The following is a 14012-nucleotide window of genomic DNA, read 5'->3' as shown; positions in this document are numbered from 1 at the left end:
TGGTACCCACCCGCGCGGACTCACAAGAGGTACTACCACCAGTATTTACGCAAATTATAATTTTGCGGGTTTCATTTTTATTACACGATGTTATTCCTTCACCGTGAAAATCAATCGTGAACGACACTGTCTGACCAATACGTGCGGTATTAGGTTTCCTTCCTTCCAACTTGCCAATGAGTATTATTTTATACCACAGTTTACTTATATACGGACCGTAAAACATTACATACATTTAAAGCTACATGCGAATGTGCGTGTGTTTCCGGTATTTTTTATTCGACTCGATTTCCATGGCTGCCGCGATGTAATTAAATTTTTGATTACTTAACAAAGCTAACTCGGTACTCCACTTAATTTTACGTGGCACCAAGGTCGATAGAAAGATTAATTAAAACCTTCACTCCTTCGGAAAGCATTGGATAATTTAAGCATTTTCCTGAAGTGTTTTTGGGAATTTCTAACTTTATTTCATTGAATGGGCGTAGTAAATCGTCATCATATTGTTTGGCCTATCAGTTATAAAACTTATTATGGAACTTCTTTCTAGAAAGTTTCACAACATATTGCGTGAGATTCCGATGTCTATTGGCTCTGGTACCTTTGTGATTTATCGTGGACTTCGTCTATAAGTTTACAAAGTAGATAAACTTACTTATGCATATCAGCACGAACCCAATTCCCGTAGAAGTTCTCCGGAGAATTTGAAAGTGAAATATGTCAAAATAACTTAACACCCCAAACCATTGAATAGCAAATAAAGGAAGGTACAAGCCCTCGGAAGTCAAGCGCAGTCAAATCTCGCGGAAAGGTTATCTGAGCTATTGAAAAGGGGGTAGCAATAAAAGTTGACAAATGACGTTTGGTGCGAGCCGGCGGGACGAATGGGAATTGGGAGGATAAATCATTTCGCACATTTGTCCAATGTATCTTGAGCGAGCGTAGTGCTTGGTATGAAAAGAAATGTTTCCTTATACTATTTTTTGTGTATTTTTCTTTATTGTATAGGACATATGTCTTTGGAATAGGAAGAGAGACTTGAAAGAGATTTTAGAGTTATTAGTGAAAGAAAAAGAAAACCCAACCATGGCGTAATTGAGTAAGACGCCTGTTGTATTTAATCGAGCGATACAAATACGCACGCCTTCTACATACTGGTGGTAGGACCTCTTGTGAGTCCGTACGGGTAGGTACCACCGCCCTGCGTATATCTGCCGTGAAGCAGTAATGCGTTTCGGTTTGAAGGGTGGGGCAGCCGTTGTGACTATACTGAGACCTTAGAACTATATCTCAAGGTGTGTGGCGCATTTACGTTGTAGATGTCTATGAGCTTCAGTAACCACTTAACACCAGGTGGGCTGTGAGCTCGTCCACACATCAAAGCAATAAATAAATAAAAACATACCTGGAATCACACTAATGATATTTTCAAGATTATTTTCCTAATAGAGAGAGAAAGAGAGTAACCCGTCGCTTGCGACGAAGGGCTCGACGAGTAAATTAACCCACAGATACAGCCCACTGAGTTTCTCGCCGGATTTTCTCAGGGGGTCGCGTTTCCGATTCGGTTATGGATTTTGGAAAGCACTACTCTTGCTAAGGCCAGTGCTAGCAACTCCTCCGGTTTGAGCCCCGAGAGCTGACCTACACGCTAGGGTAAAGCTGAATAGCCTCTCAAGGCTATCAGCATAGGCTAAAAAAAGAATAAGCGAATTGCGTAAAAAAATACAATCTCAGTAAAAACTGTATGATAGAAAGGCGTATTCTCCATATTGGGAACTTTGCTAGCCACTCCTCTTGCTAGGGCTACTGTTAGCGAATTCTCTCAGGTTGAGTCCGTGAGCTCACCTACCCGTCCATGCGTAGATGGAATAACCCTTTAGACTACCAGCAATTAGGTAGGAGAAAAAAGCGGTGAAGTACCAATAGTGACCAATAAGCCTGAAGCAGACGTATTACAAATGATAAATATGTACCTTTTTTTTTATTGCTTAGAAGGGTGGACGAGCTCACAGCCCACCTGGTCTTAAGTGGTTACTGGAGCCCATAGACATCTACAACGTAAATGCGCCACCCACCTTGAGATATAAGTTCCAAGGTCTCAGTTTAGTTACAACGGCTGTACCACGGCGGAAATAGGCAGGGCGGTGGTACCTACCCGCGCGGACTCACAAGAGGTCCTACCACCAGTACTCAAATTAAGTTGTTTTCATTATCATTATGTTACGTTACGAATGATTTTCAGTCGTCAGTCACGAATAGGTATTTAAAATCATTAATCATCACGTTCATTTAATCCCTGAATGATGATTGATGCGCGGTTATTTGCCGAAAATGACTTTTATATGGTTTTGTGACGGAAGTGTTGTCGTAATGAAAATTATTTTTTCTACGTTGTCAGGTTGAAGGGTTGATTTATGATTGAATGAAACGTCATTTTCGTTTCTCTGTTCATTTCGATCACCTAATTCGGTTTCTATTCACGATCGGAGTTAATAGTATTTGTTGAACACATTTGAGATTCGCATTTGAATATTCTCGTCTATAAATACTTTTTTACAGAGGACGGAATTTCATTTTGAGGCCGCTGAATGAACTAGTTATTGGCTTATCTATGATTTTAAATTGAAAACGGACCAACTGGTGACATTAACAGCGTAAATGACACCACCCATTTTGACACATGAGTTCTGAGTCTCGGTTTTACAGTATAACGGCTGCCGCACCCTTCAAACCGAAACGAATTACTGCTTCACGCCAGAAATAAGCAGGTTGATCTACTCTACTCGTGCGGGCTCACAAGACAAGCTAAAAAAATTATTCAAGTTTTTACTAGATAGCCTTATTACACTTTTTTTTATTTCTGTGATAGGTAACAAAAATAAACTGATTTAATTTATTATTTATAGCCACTGCTGCATTCGCTTTAAATAACAATAAGCCAATTAATAATTCTGGTATATTAAATGTTAATAAATGGATGCAAAATCTGAAGTAAATGAAATAAAAATCTCTATATATATAAATGAATTGCTGTTCGTTAGTCTCGCTAAAACTCGAGAACGGCTGGACCGATTTGGCTAATTCTGGTATTGAATTATTTGTGGAAGTCCAGAGAAGGTTTAAAAGGTAGATGAATAAAAATAACAATTTTGTATTTCCTTTCATGTGTCCCCCGTCCGTCGGATTCCTTTTGTTTGATTCAAGTTTATTTTATGCAAAAGTGTAGGTCTTTTGTTTATCGTTTGAGGCACTACGAAGTCTGCCAGATCAGCTAGTAATAAATAATAAACACACACTCATGATAAATAGGGCAAGCATGTATGTATATAACATATCAGTAAGCATGATAGTAATTGTGCCTACACATGCCCTTACTCATTTCCTGTTGTCGAAATTAGAAGCCGCCTTGCAAGTCATGGCTACATAGATGTAACAGGCGGTGCGGAATCGATTTGACTAATAGTTCTGTCCTCATTTATACAGTAATTGACGTTTATAAGGCATTTATTTACACAACATTTCCGATTTTCCTTTCGCAAATCATATACTTACGCTAATAATTCAAAATTAACTGTTGCTATAGCAGCTTCTTCTAATTATATATTTGTAAGCTTGAGGGTAGACATTATCTTGTTGAACACCAAGTAAAACGATGTCACTTTTTGGTTCCTGATTTAATCAACAATATGTTATCTTAACAATTCACTTTAACACTTGTCCAACTTTAACCAGTACGTACAACAGTCACTGAATCACACAACGTAACAAGGATATAGTAAGTGCACCAGGCAAGCGCAGTCCAACGAATGTTTCTTGCAAGGCACGCACCGCCTTTTTATACTAGCCGGCGCAGCTGGCTTATGAGTCACTTCTGTTGCACGAGTGGAACGACACGGCCGGCGCACCCGGCTTGTGTGAGTCACGCCTGTTGCACGTGATGTTTATTAGAAATATTGTTAACGCCGTCACGGCCATACTGACATGCGCTCGTCCTCGTGCGCCTTTTTATGGTTGTTCTGTAGACAATAAGCGTATTCGTTCATCCTGACATTAACGGATGCAACTTAAAACGTGGTCTATGATATTAACAATCTAGTACGGTTCGGTTCGCATAATTCTTCAGAAAATCCTATACTGGCTATAAATAACCTTCAGACTGCTTACATACCTGGGCCAGTTCATTTAAAACTCTTCAGGTCTGTAAGTATGTCCCTTTTAACTTAGACCGGAATTGTTATCCCTTCAGTTTTTCGAACTGGACCGGATAATGCTAGACCGAATCGCAATCCCTGTAGCTAATTGTTGTGGCTAATCTGGATGAAAATCCCTATAGCCAAGCCATTGGACCGGACAAACCCTTCAATGACTTCACACTTTCTTTTTTTTTTTTCTCTTTTTTTTTTTTTGCTAGTCCGGATTAACATCTCTCTAGCCACATACAATTCTCTTTTTTTTTTTTTTTTATCTGCGTGTACGGTAGCGTTTGTTGTTAAAACATTTCTTAAACCAGAACATTTATACGGAATTTCTTCAGAAATAGTGCGAGACCGACCATCGTTTTCTACATTTCCAACACCTGCACCTGAGGTGCCTGAGCTTACAGACATTGTATCACTACCCACAGACTATGTTTGCTGTATCGCTATTTGCGGACAAAAATGTCGCTTCTATTGTCAGTGATAGAGTCGTCATCATTAAGATGAGTTTCATGAACAAGATTAATTAACCCATCTGTGTACGCCGTCACGTCATCGTCACTATAATTTTCAGAAATTTCTAGTAGGCCTGACGGGCCTCGAGGTATTTCACGTAAGTTTTCATGGGGAAATTTGTACACTCTATTAGAACTATTTACATGTCTCAATTTATACCTATCGTTTTCCAAAACTGCAGTAATGTTGAAGGGACCTTTACATTTTCGGTCAACTTACGAAAACAAAATCCCCAGCGGAAAAGAGTTTGACTTTAGCTTTGCCTCGACTAAACCAAGTGAACTACCCTGAACGGCAAACGTCTATTCTATTGGAGTAAACCCTGTTACTCGACAACGTGCACTATTAAGGGCGAGTTGAATATCCCCTAAGTGCTCTTGCCATCATGATTGGTCTAAGTTACTTTCAGATCAAAGAGTGACTTGTTCATGAAACCGCTTACCATTGAATAAATTACTATGACTTTGTTTTATAAGACTACATTCTGACCCTGAATGGAACATAAAGGGGAAGCCAAAACCACTTATCTGTAACACACTGAAGCTCTGGAACACACGTTGACGTCTCTGGTTGGACCTGCCACAGCACCTGGAGCAGTGTCGTTTTTCTTCTTGTAGCGCATGGAACACCCAGAAGCTACATGGCTCGCATCACCGCACACGTAACAGCCGACTTGCAGGCGAGAGCCGGGCGCCCACGGATGAGGAGGTTGTTCAGGTTTTGCAGGCTGTATTTTTGTGAGGCAAGTAGTAGCTCGAGCCTTAAGCGAATGTGTGAGAGTCAAAATTAAATCGACACCATCCAATACTTCAACTACTTTAAACGGCCCTTTAAACTTCGTATCTAATTTCGTTTGATTATGCTCTTAGCATTAATGTGTGGACGAGCTCACAGCCCACCTTGTGTTAAGTGGTTACTGGAACCCATAGACATCCACAGCGCAAACGCACCACACACCTTGAGATAGAAGTTCTAAGGTCTCAGTATAGTTACAACCGCTGCCCCACCCTTCAAACCGAAATACACCACTGCTTCACGGCAGAAATAGGCAGGGTGATGGTACCCGTGCGGTCGATGGCACTATACGGAGCACCCGTCTGGTGCCACGTCCTTACCCACGAGAACGTCGCCGCGCTGCGACGCCGGCAGCGCGCGATCGCAGTTATTCAATGATACCTCACAGTCTCCTAAGAGGCGGCGCGCCCTAGCGCAAGTGCAGCCGGAGCGCGGGGGCTCCAATATCGGCAGTCCGTGCTGGAGGCGTGGTCTCGTCGTTTGGCGGACCCGTCAGCCGGCCTCCGTACCGTCGAGGCGATCTGCCCGGTTCTCGCGGACTGGGTGGGCGGCGACCGCGGAAGTCTCACCTCCGGCTACCTGTGCAGACTCACAAGACATTTTACCACCATGCAGACTTCTTACCGCAACAAATCTTACCAGCCACCACGCAAACTACAATTTTACGGGTTCCACCTCTTTTACACGATGTTACTCCCACACTGAGGAAGCCAACCGCGAACACTTGTCAAGCACGCACAAGCACGCACTTCACCGGAAAAGCCTGCATCCGCCAGCGGAACCCGAACACCGCCGCATCGCCAGACACGAACGCACCGGACGTCTTATCTTACAGGTCACGACTTCAGATGTGTCAATTTTTCTTCCCCACGGAAACTTGCTTGCTTTCTTGTTTGCTTGCTTGCTGGAGCCCGAAGTCATCGAACGTGTAGTGTTATTGGTATTGAATCGAGTAGATTCTAAAATTTCAGCGACAATTCACAGTCTCATGTCCTGGTTTACTGTACTAGTGCCATGTAACTCTAGCAGTAGTCATTGGCTTAAAAACGATTCGTGTCGGAACTACCCACTCGTCATGACAGATCCATTATTGCGATCGAAGTTTCACTTGAGATTTGCACTTGCCTTAATTTCTTGCAATAGCTTGATACGTGTTGTATTTCCGTTAGTAAACGCCATGTGATGACGTCGACAGTCAAACTGGGCAACATGAGCCAGAACGTAAGATGTGACGATTTCTTCGTGGCTCAGATCTTCCATCGAGGTAACAGAGACGTTATTACACGACTTACGTATGCTGCATTCACGCTCTTGTGGCGTACCACTACTAGTATTCTGATCTGCATCATGTTTTTTTTGCTGTACTTCGAACATGTTCAAACACGTCACGCCAGTGAGAGTAGAGTCCTGATCTCACTTCTGATGTAAGCTTGAGGGTAGACATTATCTTGTTGAACACCAAGTAAAACGATGTCACTTTTTGGTTCCTGATTTAATCAACAATATGTTATCTTAACAATTCACTTTAACACTTGTCCAACTTTAACCAGTACGTACAACAGTCACTGAATCACACAACGTAACAAGGATATAGTAAGTGCACCAGGCAAGCGCAGTCCAACGAATGTTTCTTGCAAGGCACGCACCGCCTTTTTATACTAGCCGGCGCAGCTGGCTTATGAGTCACTTCTGTTGCACGAGTGGAACGACACGGCCGGCGCACCCGGCTTGTGTGAGTCACGCCTGTTGCACGTGATGTTTATTAGAAATATTGTTAACGCCGTCATATTCATAATCGCAGACACGTAAGCTTTCTTCTTTATCTTAAAATATTGAAAAAATTTGGCGAACAAGATGACTAACAGTCATTTGTATTGGGTATAACATAAAAGTGGTATTCTATAATCCGAATGCTAAATTAAAATTATTTGGGGCTTGAGGGGAAAGACTTAAGGGGAGGGAAGGGGAAGACTTAATACGGTCCCTAAGTTAAGGAGCTAAGGTAGCCAGCTAGTAAGATGACATCGATAATGCTCAAATTTTTGTTATGCTGCTTTTGGCTTGTGATAGGCTTTCTATATTAGGTAGTTATAGACAGTAAACCCCAGCTCTAGTACCTATGTCTTTCGCGCACGAAGACAAATGACCCCCAATTCGTTATGGAAAGGCGGCAAGAAAAGCTTTTTATTTCCTTGTATAGCTATCCAAATTCAAAGGCCTACGATTCCTATGAGGACCGATGTGAAGAAAGGGTCTCCTGAAATTTGTTGTTGTGCTTAAGACGTATTGCAGGTGTGTTAGGACTGGTAATTTTATCGGCAGTATTATTTCGGGTTTGGTTATTTTTTTTGTGCTATTTATGATTCTTTGTTTTTAGAGCGCGTTTTTTTTCTTTCTTTAAAATCGAGCTTATTACTATCTTAATGCAAATGGTTAGGGTAATAATGGTATTAGTACTGGTAGATTAACAACTCTGGAACCTGGTCCCAAAATTTTCTAATTTTTCGTGATTTATAATATATCCTGTAACCGGTATTAACCGTATCTTTAATAATTTTCTATTTGATATTGCTATATTATTTCTGAACTTATGCGTAAATATTATTAATAGTTAAACGTAAATCCGGACAGAAAATGAAAAAAAGTCGTTCAACCCTAACAATGCGATATCCACAGTAGCGTCTAATCAATATCCGGTCCGCGTACAGTTACCCGGAGATTATCGTATCATAAAAGCCCTCAACGACGTTACGATGTGCTTTTGTTTATGTAAATTTTTATACCACGCATATAAAGTAGGCTTTACCCTATTCTTATCACCAAACACACAAGTTATTGAGAATTAAATTTCGTTCAATATTGAAAAGGGAATCTTCGGCGACTTTTCTTGGGACTTTGCAGGAGCTTATTGTATATATGTATATGTCATTAGACTTTTTTATTTTTTATTGTTTACTTATCAGGTTTATATGAGGTTTGTGTGCTAATTCGCTTGAACTTTTTTCAACCTTTGATAACCTTACAGTATTATTGGTCACAGATGACTGGGCAGACTTGTTGATAAGCGTTGAGTGACTATTTCTAGTTGATACAGTGTTTTGTTTTTTCTGACGATTTTAAAGTTGGCTATGATAAAAATAACGCTGTGTGAGTATTCCTATGTCGGTCCTCTTAAAGCCTTTTAAATAACATGACTTGACGTAATATTATATGGATCATTTGTCTTTTGCAGAGCCAGTCAGCTCTTGTTAAAGTTTCCACATAAGTATATCTGATATTGGACGAAAATCTTGCGGGTGAAATTGAAGATCCAAATTGATTTAGATTTAAATATACATCTTGTGCCAACCTTGATTAGGATTGGGGTAAAAAGAAGAGTTAATTGTAGTTCCATCTGCATTCATTTAAAAATATTAAGTTTTTCCAATTGGAGGATAAAAACGAAGAATCACTGTGTGCATGGTACTTCTGTTTTAATTATGTCCAATTTTTTTTTTGTTGCCCTTGTAGGCAGACGAGCATACGGCCCACCTGATGGTGAGTGGTTACCGTCGCCCATGGACTTCAGCAATGCCAGGGGCAGAGCCAAGCCGCTGCCTACCGACCAAGCCGCTGCCTACCAATTGAAGAATAAAAACGAAGAACTACTTTGTGCATGGTAGTTTCGTTTTTTAATTATGTGGGTATATTTGAACTGTCATACACAATACTTCTAAGCAACGATATAAGAATACTTCTAAGCAACGAGATAAGAAATAAAGGATGACTCAAAATGTTTGAATATGGATTATAATTTTTTTTTTTTTTTTTAACATCACGCCACGTTATCGGCCCCGTGATAAGTTCGTAAAGAACTTGTGTTACAGGTACCAGTTATCGGATATAAATGTAAGATTTTTATTATACACATACATATATTTAATATACATCCGTAACCCTGGAAAAGACATTTATATTTATCATACAAATATCTTCCCTTGGCGGGATTCGAACCCGCGACCCCCTTGTGTAGTGACCATGTCACTTACCACTACACCAGACGGCCGTTAAAAAATTATACGGGAAGCATAAAGACAAATCACTTCTGTACAGATTAGCGTGTGATATTTACGTTATTTAATTATTTTTTTTAACAAATGATCACATAGATAAGCAAGGTACTTTATAAACAAATAGATTTAAATTTTTTTAAATTTAAATATGAGAAAATCATATTCTATCTTAAATATCTTTAAGAAAATATATTTTGGTATGAAATTCAAGTAATGGCGTCCTGGTATTGACAGCACGCCCTAACTAGCTGTGTAGCAGTAGATTTGGGGCGTTGTTAGTGTCATAAACCTTCCTCACTTTGTCTTATATTTTCTGTCGAAGTTTATTATAGCTGCAATATTAATGATTACGATAGATTAATTATTGGGAATGATTTACAAATGGCCGACCTTGACATAATCTGTGATGTCATGAAGATCATGTTTAGTTATTTTAAAATGATTATGATTATAATAGGTAACGGTGTCAGGATTCACAGTAAAACGAACAGTTCCATTCATGACCATTTAATTGATTTATATTATTTAGTATAGCGATGTAATAAGAATCTAGAGAAATCCCGCCAGGATAAGAGAGATATAAATTTAAAAAAAATCACACAACCATAACGAAATAATGGTAACTAGATAACAATTAACATAGTAAACAACATTAAAGAGTAACACACGCATTCGTCATTTTAAATTATACATTATTTAAATCAACATAAGACTGATACTCAAGTGAATCGAACAAAAAATACATTATTTAGAAAACACCTTAAATAATTGAGACTTAATTCGGAAAGACAATAATTTAAGAATTAAATTCTAAAGAGATTCATAAATACTTTACGTTGATGACGTTAAGATTAGTTCTAAATGACGAATTCCACTTCCACTTTAGAATTGATGTCTTATCATAGTCAAATGTCAAACGATGACAGCAAATTGACAGTCGTGGGGCGCGTCTGGAAGCACAGTCTACAGCAACTAATTGAGTTTGAGCCTTAATTATGAGAATTAGATTTGATAAGTGTATCCATTATAAGAGAGAAACTTTAAGATATAGGTTATTTATTTATCATGAACACATATATCTAAAAGAATGATAGGTGTGCCGCATTGTCGTTGCATTAACGCTGTGAACGCAATCGGCTAGTTAAGATTAGAAGCATCGCCCGTCACATTTCAAGAAACATCTAAATTAGTTGGAATGTTATGAGACTCTCTGTCTTCGTTTAAATTTCGAAAGTTTTAGCTTGGATTTTAAAAAGTAGTTCTTCCGAAGATGAAGTTCCCGGCCGCATTAGGATCCTCAGTAGAGAAGTACTCCTTCCATAGTTCCTGGAACTCCTCCCAGGACACGTTGTGCTTGCCCTAGATTAAATAAACGAGTTACAAAACTTAAATTCTCGGTGCAACATAAACGGTTATAAAAAAGGCATCGAATATTGCAATAATAAATGTACCATAATACCGACAAACTTTTTGGAACATCGAGAAGTAAAATCACAAGGCTATTAACCTTGATTTAGTACTTCATAATCATCCCTGCCCTTCTCCTAGTCATCTGGGGTCGGCGCAATATGTTTTCTCCTTCCACAGTACTCTATTATATACAATTTCTTTGCTCACTCATCTCTTACACATATCGTCTTTTACGCAATCCATCCATTGCTTCTTAGGTCTACCTCTTCCTCTATATATTTAACATTCATAGTTAACACTCTCTTACCAACCTCATTTTCATTTCGTCTCATCACATGTACATGTAGACATATAAGTTTTGCTACATACGATTGGCACTTCTATTGTCTACCTGTGGATGGGTGCACTAAATTTGGAGACAGGCTCCAGTAGCCACTTGACAAGTCAATGATGACCTAACCATTTTGAACGATTAGAGAAAGCAGCTCTTGATAAAATTTGTAAAACCAATAATAATATTAATACAGCTATCGAAAAAATTAAAATTGACCTTGGCCATCTTGCTGAAAGCCATCTTGCATTCGTTGGGGTCGATTCCGTACGAGGAGCAAACAGTGGTGAATTCGTCACAGTCGATAGTCCCATCGGCGCTAGCGTCTTCCAGTTGAAACATGAATTGGCAGTAGAGTTGCTGCCATTTCAGAGCTGCGGATGGGTTCTGAGCGTAGTCATTCCACATAGATACCCACTCTTCTACGGAAACCTAGAGAATGTAGTTTATTAGAAGAAGGGCTTACAAGAAGAAAAACCAGATAAAAGGAAATTTTGAGGTGCATTGTGGTGGTAGGACCTCTTGTGAGTCCGTGCGGGTAGGTACCACCACCCTGCCTATTTCTGCCGTGATGCAGTAATGCGTTTCGGTTTGAAGGATGGGGCAGCCACTGTAACTATACTTGAGACTTTAGAACTTACTAGACGATGACCGAGCTTTGCTCGGTTTTTTTTTGATAACGCCATCTTGGTTAGTTGCCCTCAATTAAGAAAAATAGTATTATTATTCACCAATAGATGTCGGGAAGAGTTGATTATTGAAAAACCAAATAAAACAACATTTTCTGAAAAGAAATTGTAGCTAGATCGATTTATCGCCCCCAAAATCCCCTGTATACTAAATTTTATGAAAATCGTTGGAGCCGTTTGCGAGATTCAGATTATATACATATATATTAGTATACAAGAATTGCTCTTTAAAGGTATAAGATATCTCAAGGTAGGTGGCGCACGTGGTGGGTTACGTCGTAAATGTCTATGGGCTCCAGTAACCACTTAACACCACGTGGGTTTTGAGCTCGTCCACCCATCTAAGCAATAATAATATATAATTCATATAAAATTCTCAGACCGTAACAGGAGAGAGGATGTTTGTCATATATTAGTGGTGTGTTCAGAACGAATCTAAGAGACAAGAGTTTGCGACTAAAAGCAATATTCTGTTCCTATTCTTCAGGAGTTTGTAGCGATATCCATACTGGTTGATATCGTGTCGTTCGTGGCAAAATTAATGAGGCTATTGGCTATAATCGGTTGTTGAAATAGACATATAAGATTTAATTAGAACTACTTTCACGACTTAATATCCTTTTTGTTGTCATTATATTATTTCAGTAGTTTCCAGGCGTCCTGTTATCGTGAAGATGAAAACTCAAGTCATACAAACTGTCAAAACTCAACATTTTATTAGTTTGTTCTGTTAGAAATTAAATTTAAGGTTCTACAATCCTATAAGGTATATATAAAGGAAAGTCGTGTTAGTTACACTATTTATAACTCAAGAACGGCTGAACTGATTTGGCTGAAAATTGGTGGGGAGGTAGCTTAGGATCAGGAGAAGGACATAGGATACTTTTTATTACGTTTCTGTGGGATGTGACATAAAATGTGGTATAACAAAACGCAACAGATATGGAATAACAAAACGCAACTGACAGCTAAACGTAATGTAGTTTATGGTTAATTATAGTAGAATTTTGAAGTTGACCGGTTGATGTGTTTGTTTCGAGTTTCTATTAGCTTATTGTGCCGAGATAGGTAATCATTAAGAAAGCCATGTCGGGACCAACACGATCAAATCTTTCCCGACGAAACCGTAATGCAACTAGGATTCGAAACTTTGCGAGTGAAAGGACTGAAGAAGAACAAGAAAATATAATAATAATAACTAACATGGCCAATAAAGAATCATTAAAATACTTGCTTTTTTAATTTACATTAATTATCCAAATAAAAAATTGACCTTGATCTAAAGACTGCCCATTTATTGCCTCTAAGGTGGAACAAAGTTCGCCGGGTTCGCTAGTATGAAATATACGAGTACAAAAATGGCCGGTTAGCACAATATTCAAATTTTTCGGTAGCGAAATTTTCAATTTTTCTCGGAGGCAAAAAAAAAACACGGAACCAGTTGATTCAATCATCCGGTTTTCTGAAAAAAATTCAATCAAAAACGGTTTTGTGTCGACGGCGAAAAGCCTTATTTTATTCGCCTATCTAACTATACAAACGCGGCCGTTCACACAGGTAGGTAAATTCCAAAATTAACGAACACACTGGAATATGAGCTGAGACCAAAATTAATCCAAAACCGTATTATTAAATTGTTCCGCGCCAATGCCATATTTTCGCAAACCACACGTGTCATTATCCAAAAAGGATAATACATTTATCAAAGTATATTTGTTGCGTCCTTCATAAAAGGGCGTACGATAATGAAATTACTCGGCAAAAAGACGTAATGAAGGTCACACAGGCAATTTATTTCTGAACAATGAACTGGAAACAGTATCGCACAATTAGGGAGGGTGTCCGTATTTTTTTAACATTAACCAAAGGATACAAGGGTACTGAATTAATGAGAAATATTGTCTACGTGGTTTGAGATAATTACGTTGGATACAAATGAACGCCTAAATTATCCCTTAATTTTTGGAACGAAGTTCCTTGGCTTGGAGGAGACAGGGATTTTGCTGCGCGACCGAACTGA

General features: G+C 39.0%; 1 protein-coding gene across 1 annotated transcript in view; it reads right to left on the bottom strand.

Annotated features, from left to right (window-relative positions):
• Window positions 1-10053: 10053 nt before the first annotated feature.
• Window positions 10054-14012, bottom strand: part of LOC101735481 (calexcitin-1) — a 42976-nt gene continuing 39017 nt past the window's right edge. The window contains exons 6-7 of the mRNA XM_038011787.2: window positions 11523-11735; window positions 10054-10921 (exon numbers count right to left, since the gene is read on the bottom strand). Coding sequence (XP_037867715.1) covers window positions 10811-10921; window positions 11523-11735 — 324 coding nt within the window. The 3' untranslated portion in view covers window positions 10054-10810. The remainder of the gene's footprint in view (window positions 10922-11522; window positions 11736-14012) is intronic.

Source organism: Bombyx mori, chromosome 6 (assembly GCF_030269925.1).
Source record: "Bombyx mori chromosome 6, ASM3026992v2".
Lineage (NCBI taxonomy): Eukaryota > Metazoa > Arthropoda > Insecta > Lepidoptera > Bombycidae > Bombyx > Bombyx mori.
The sequence above is the reverse complement of the archived record's forward strand: the minus strand, read 5'-3'. Positions and strand labels throughout refer to the sequence as shown.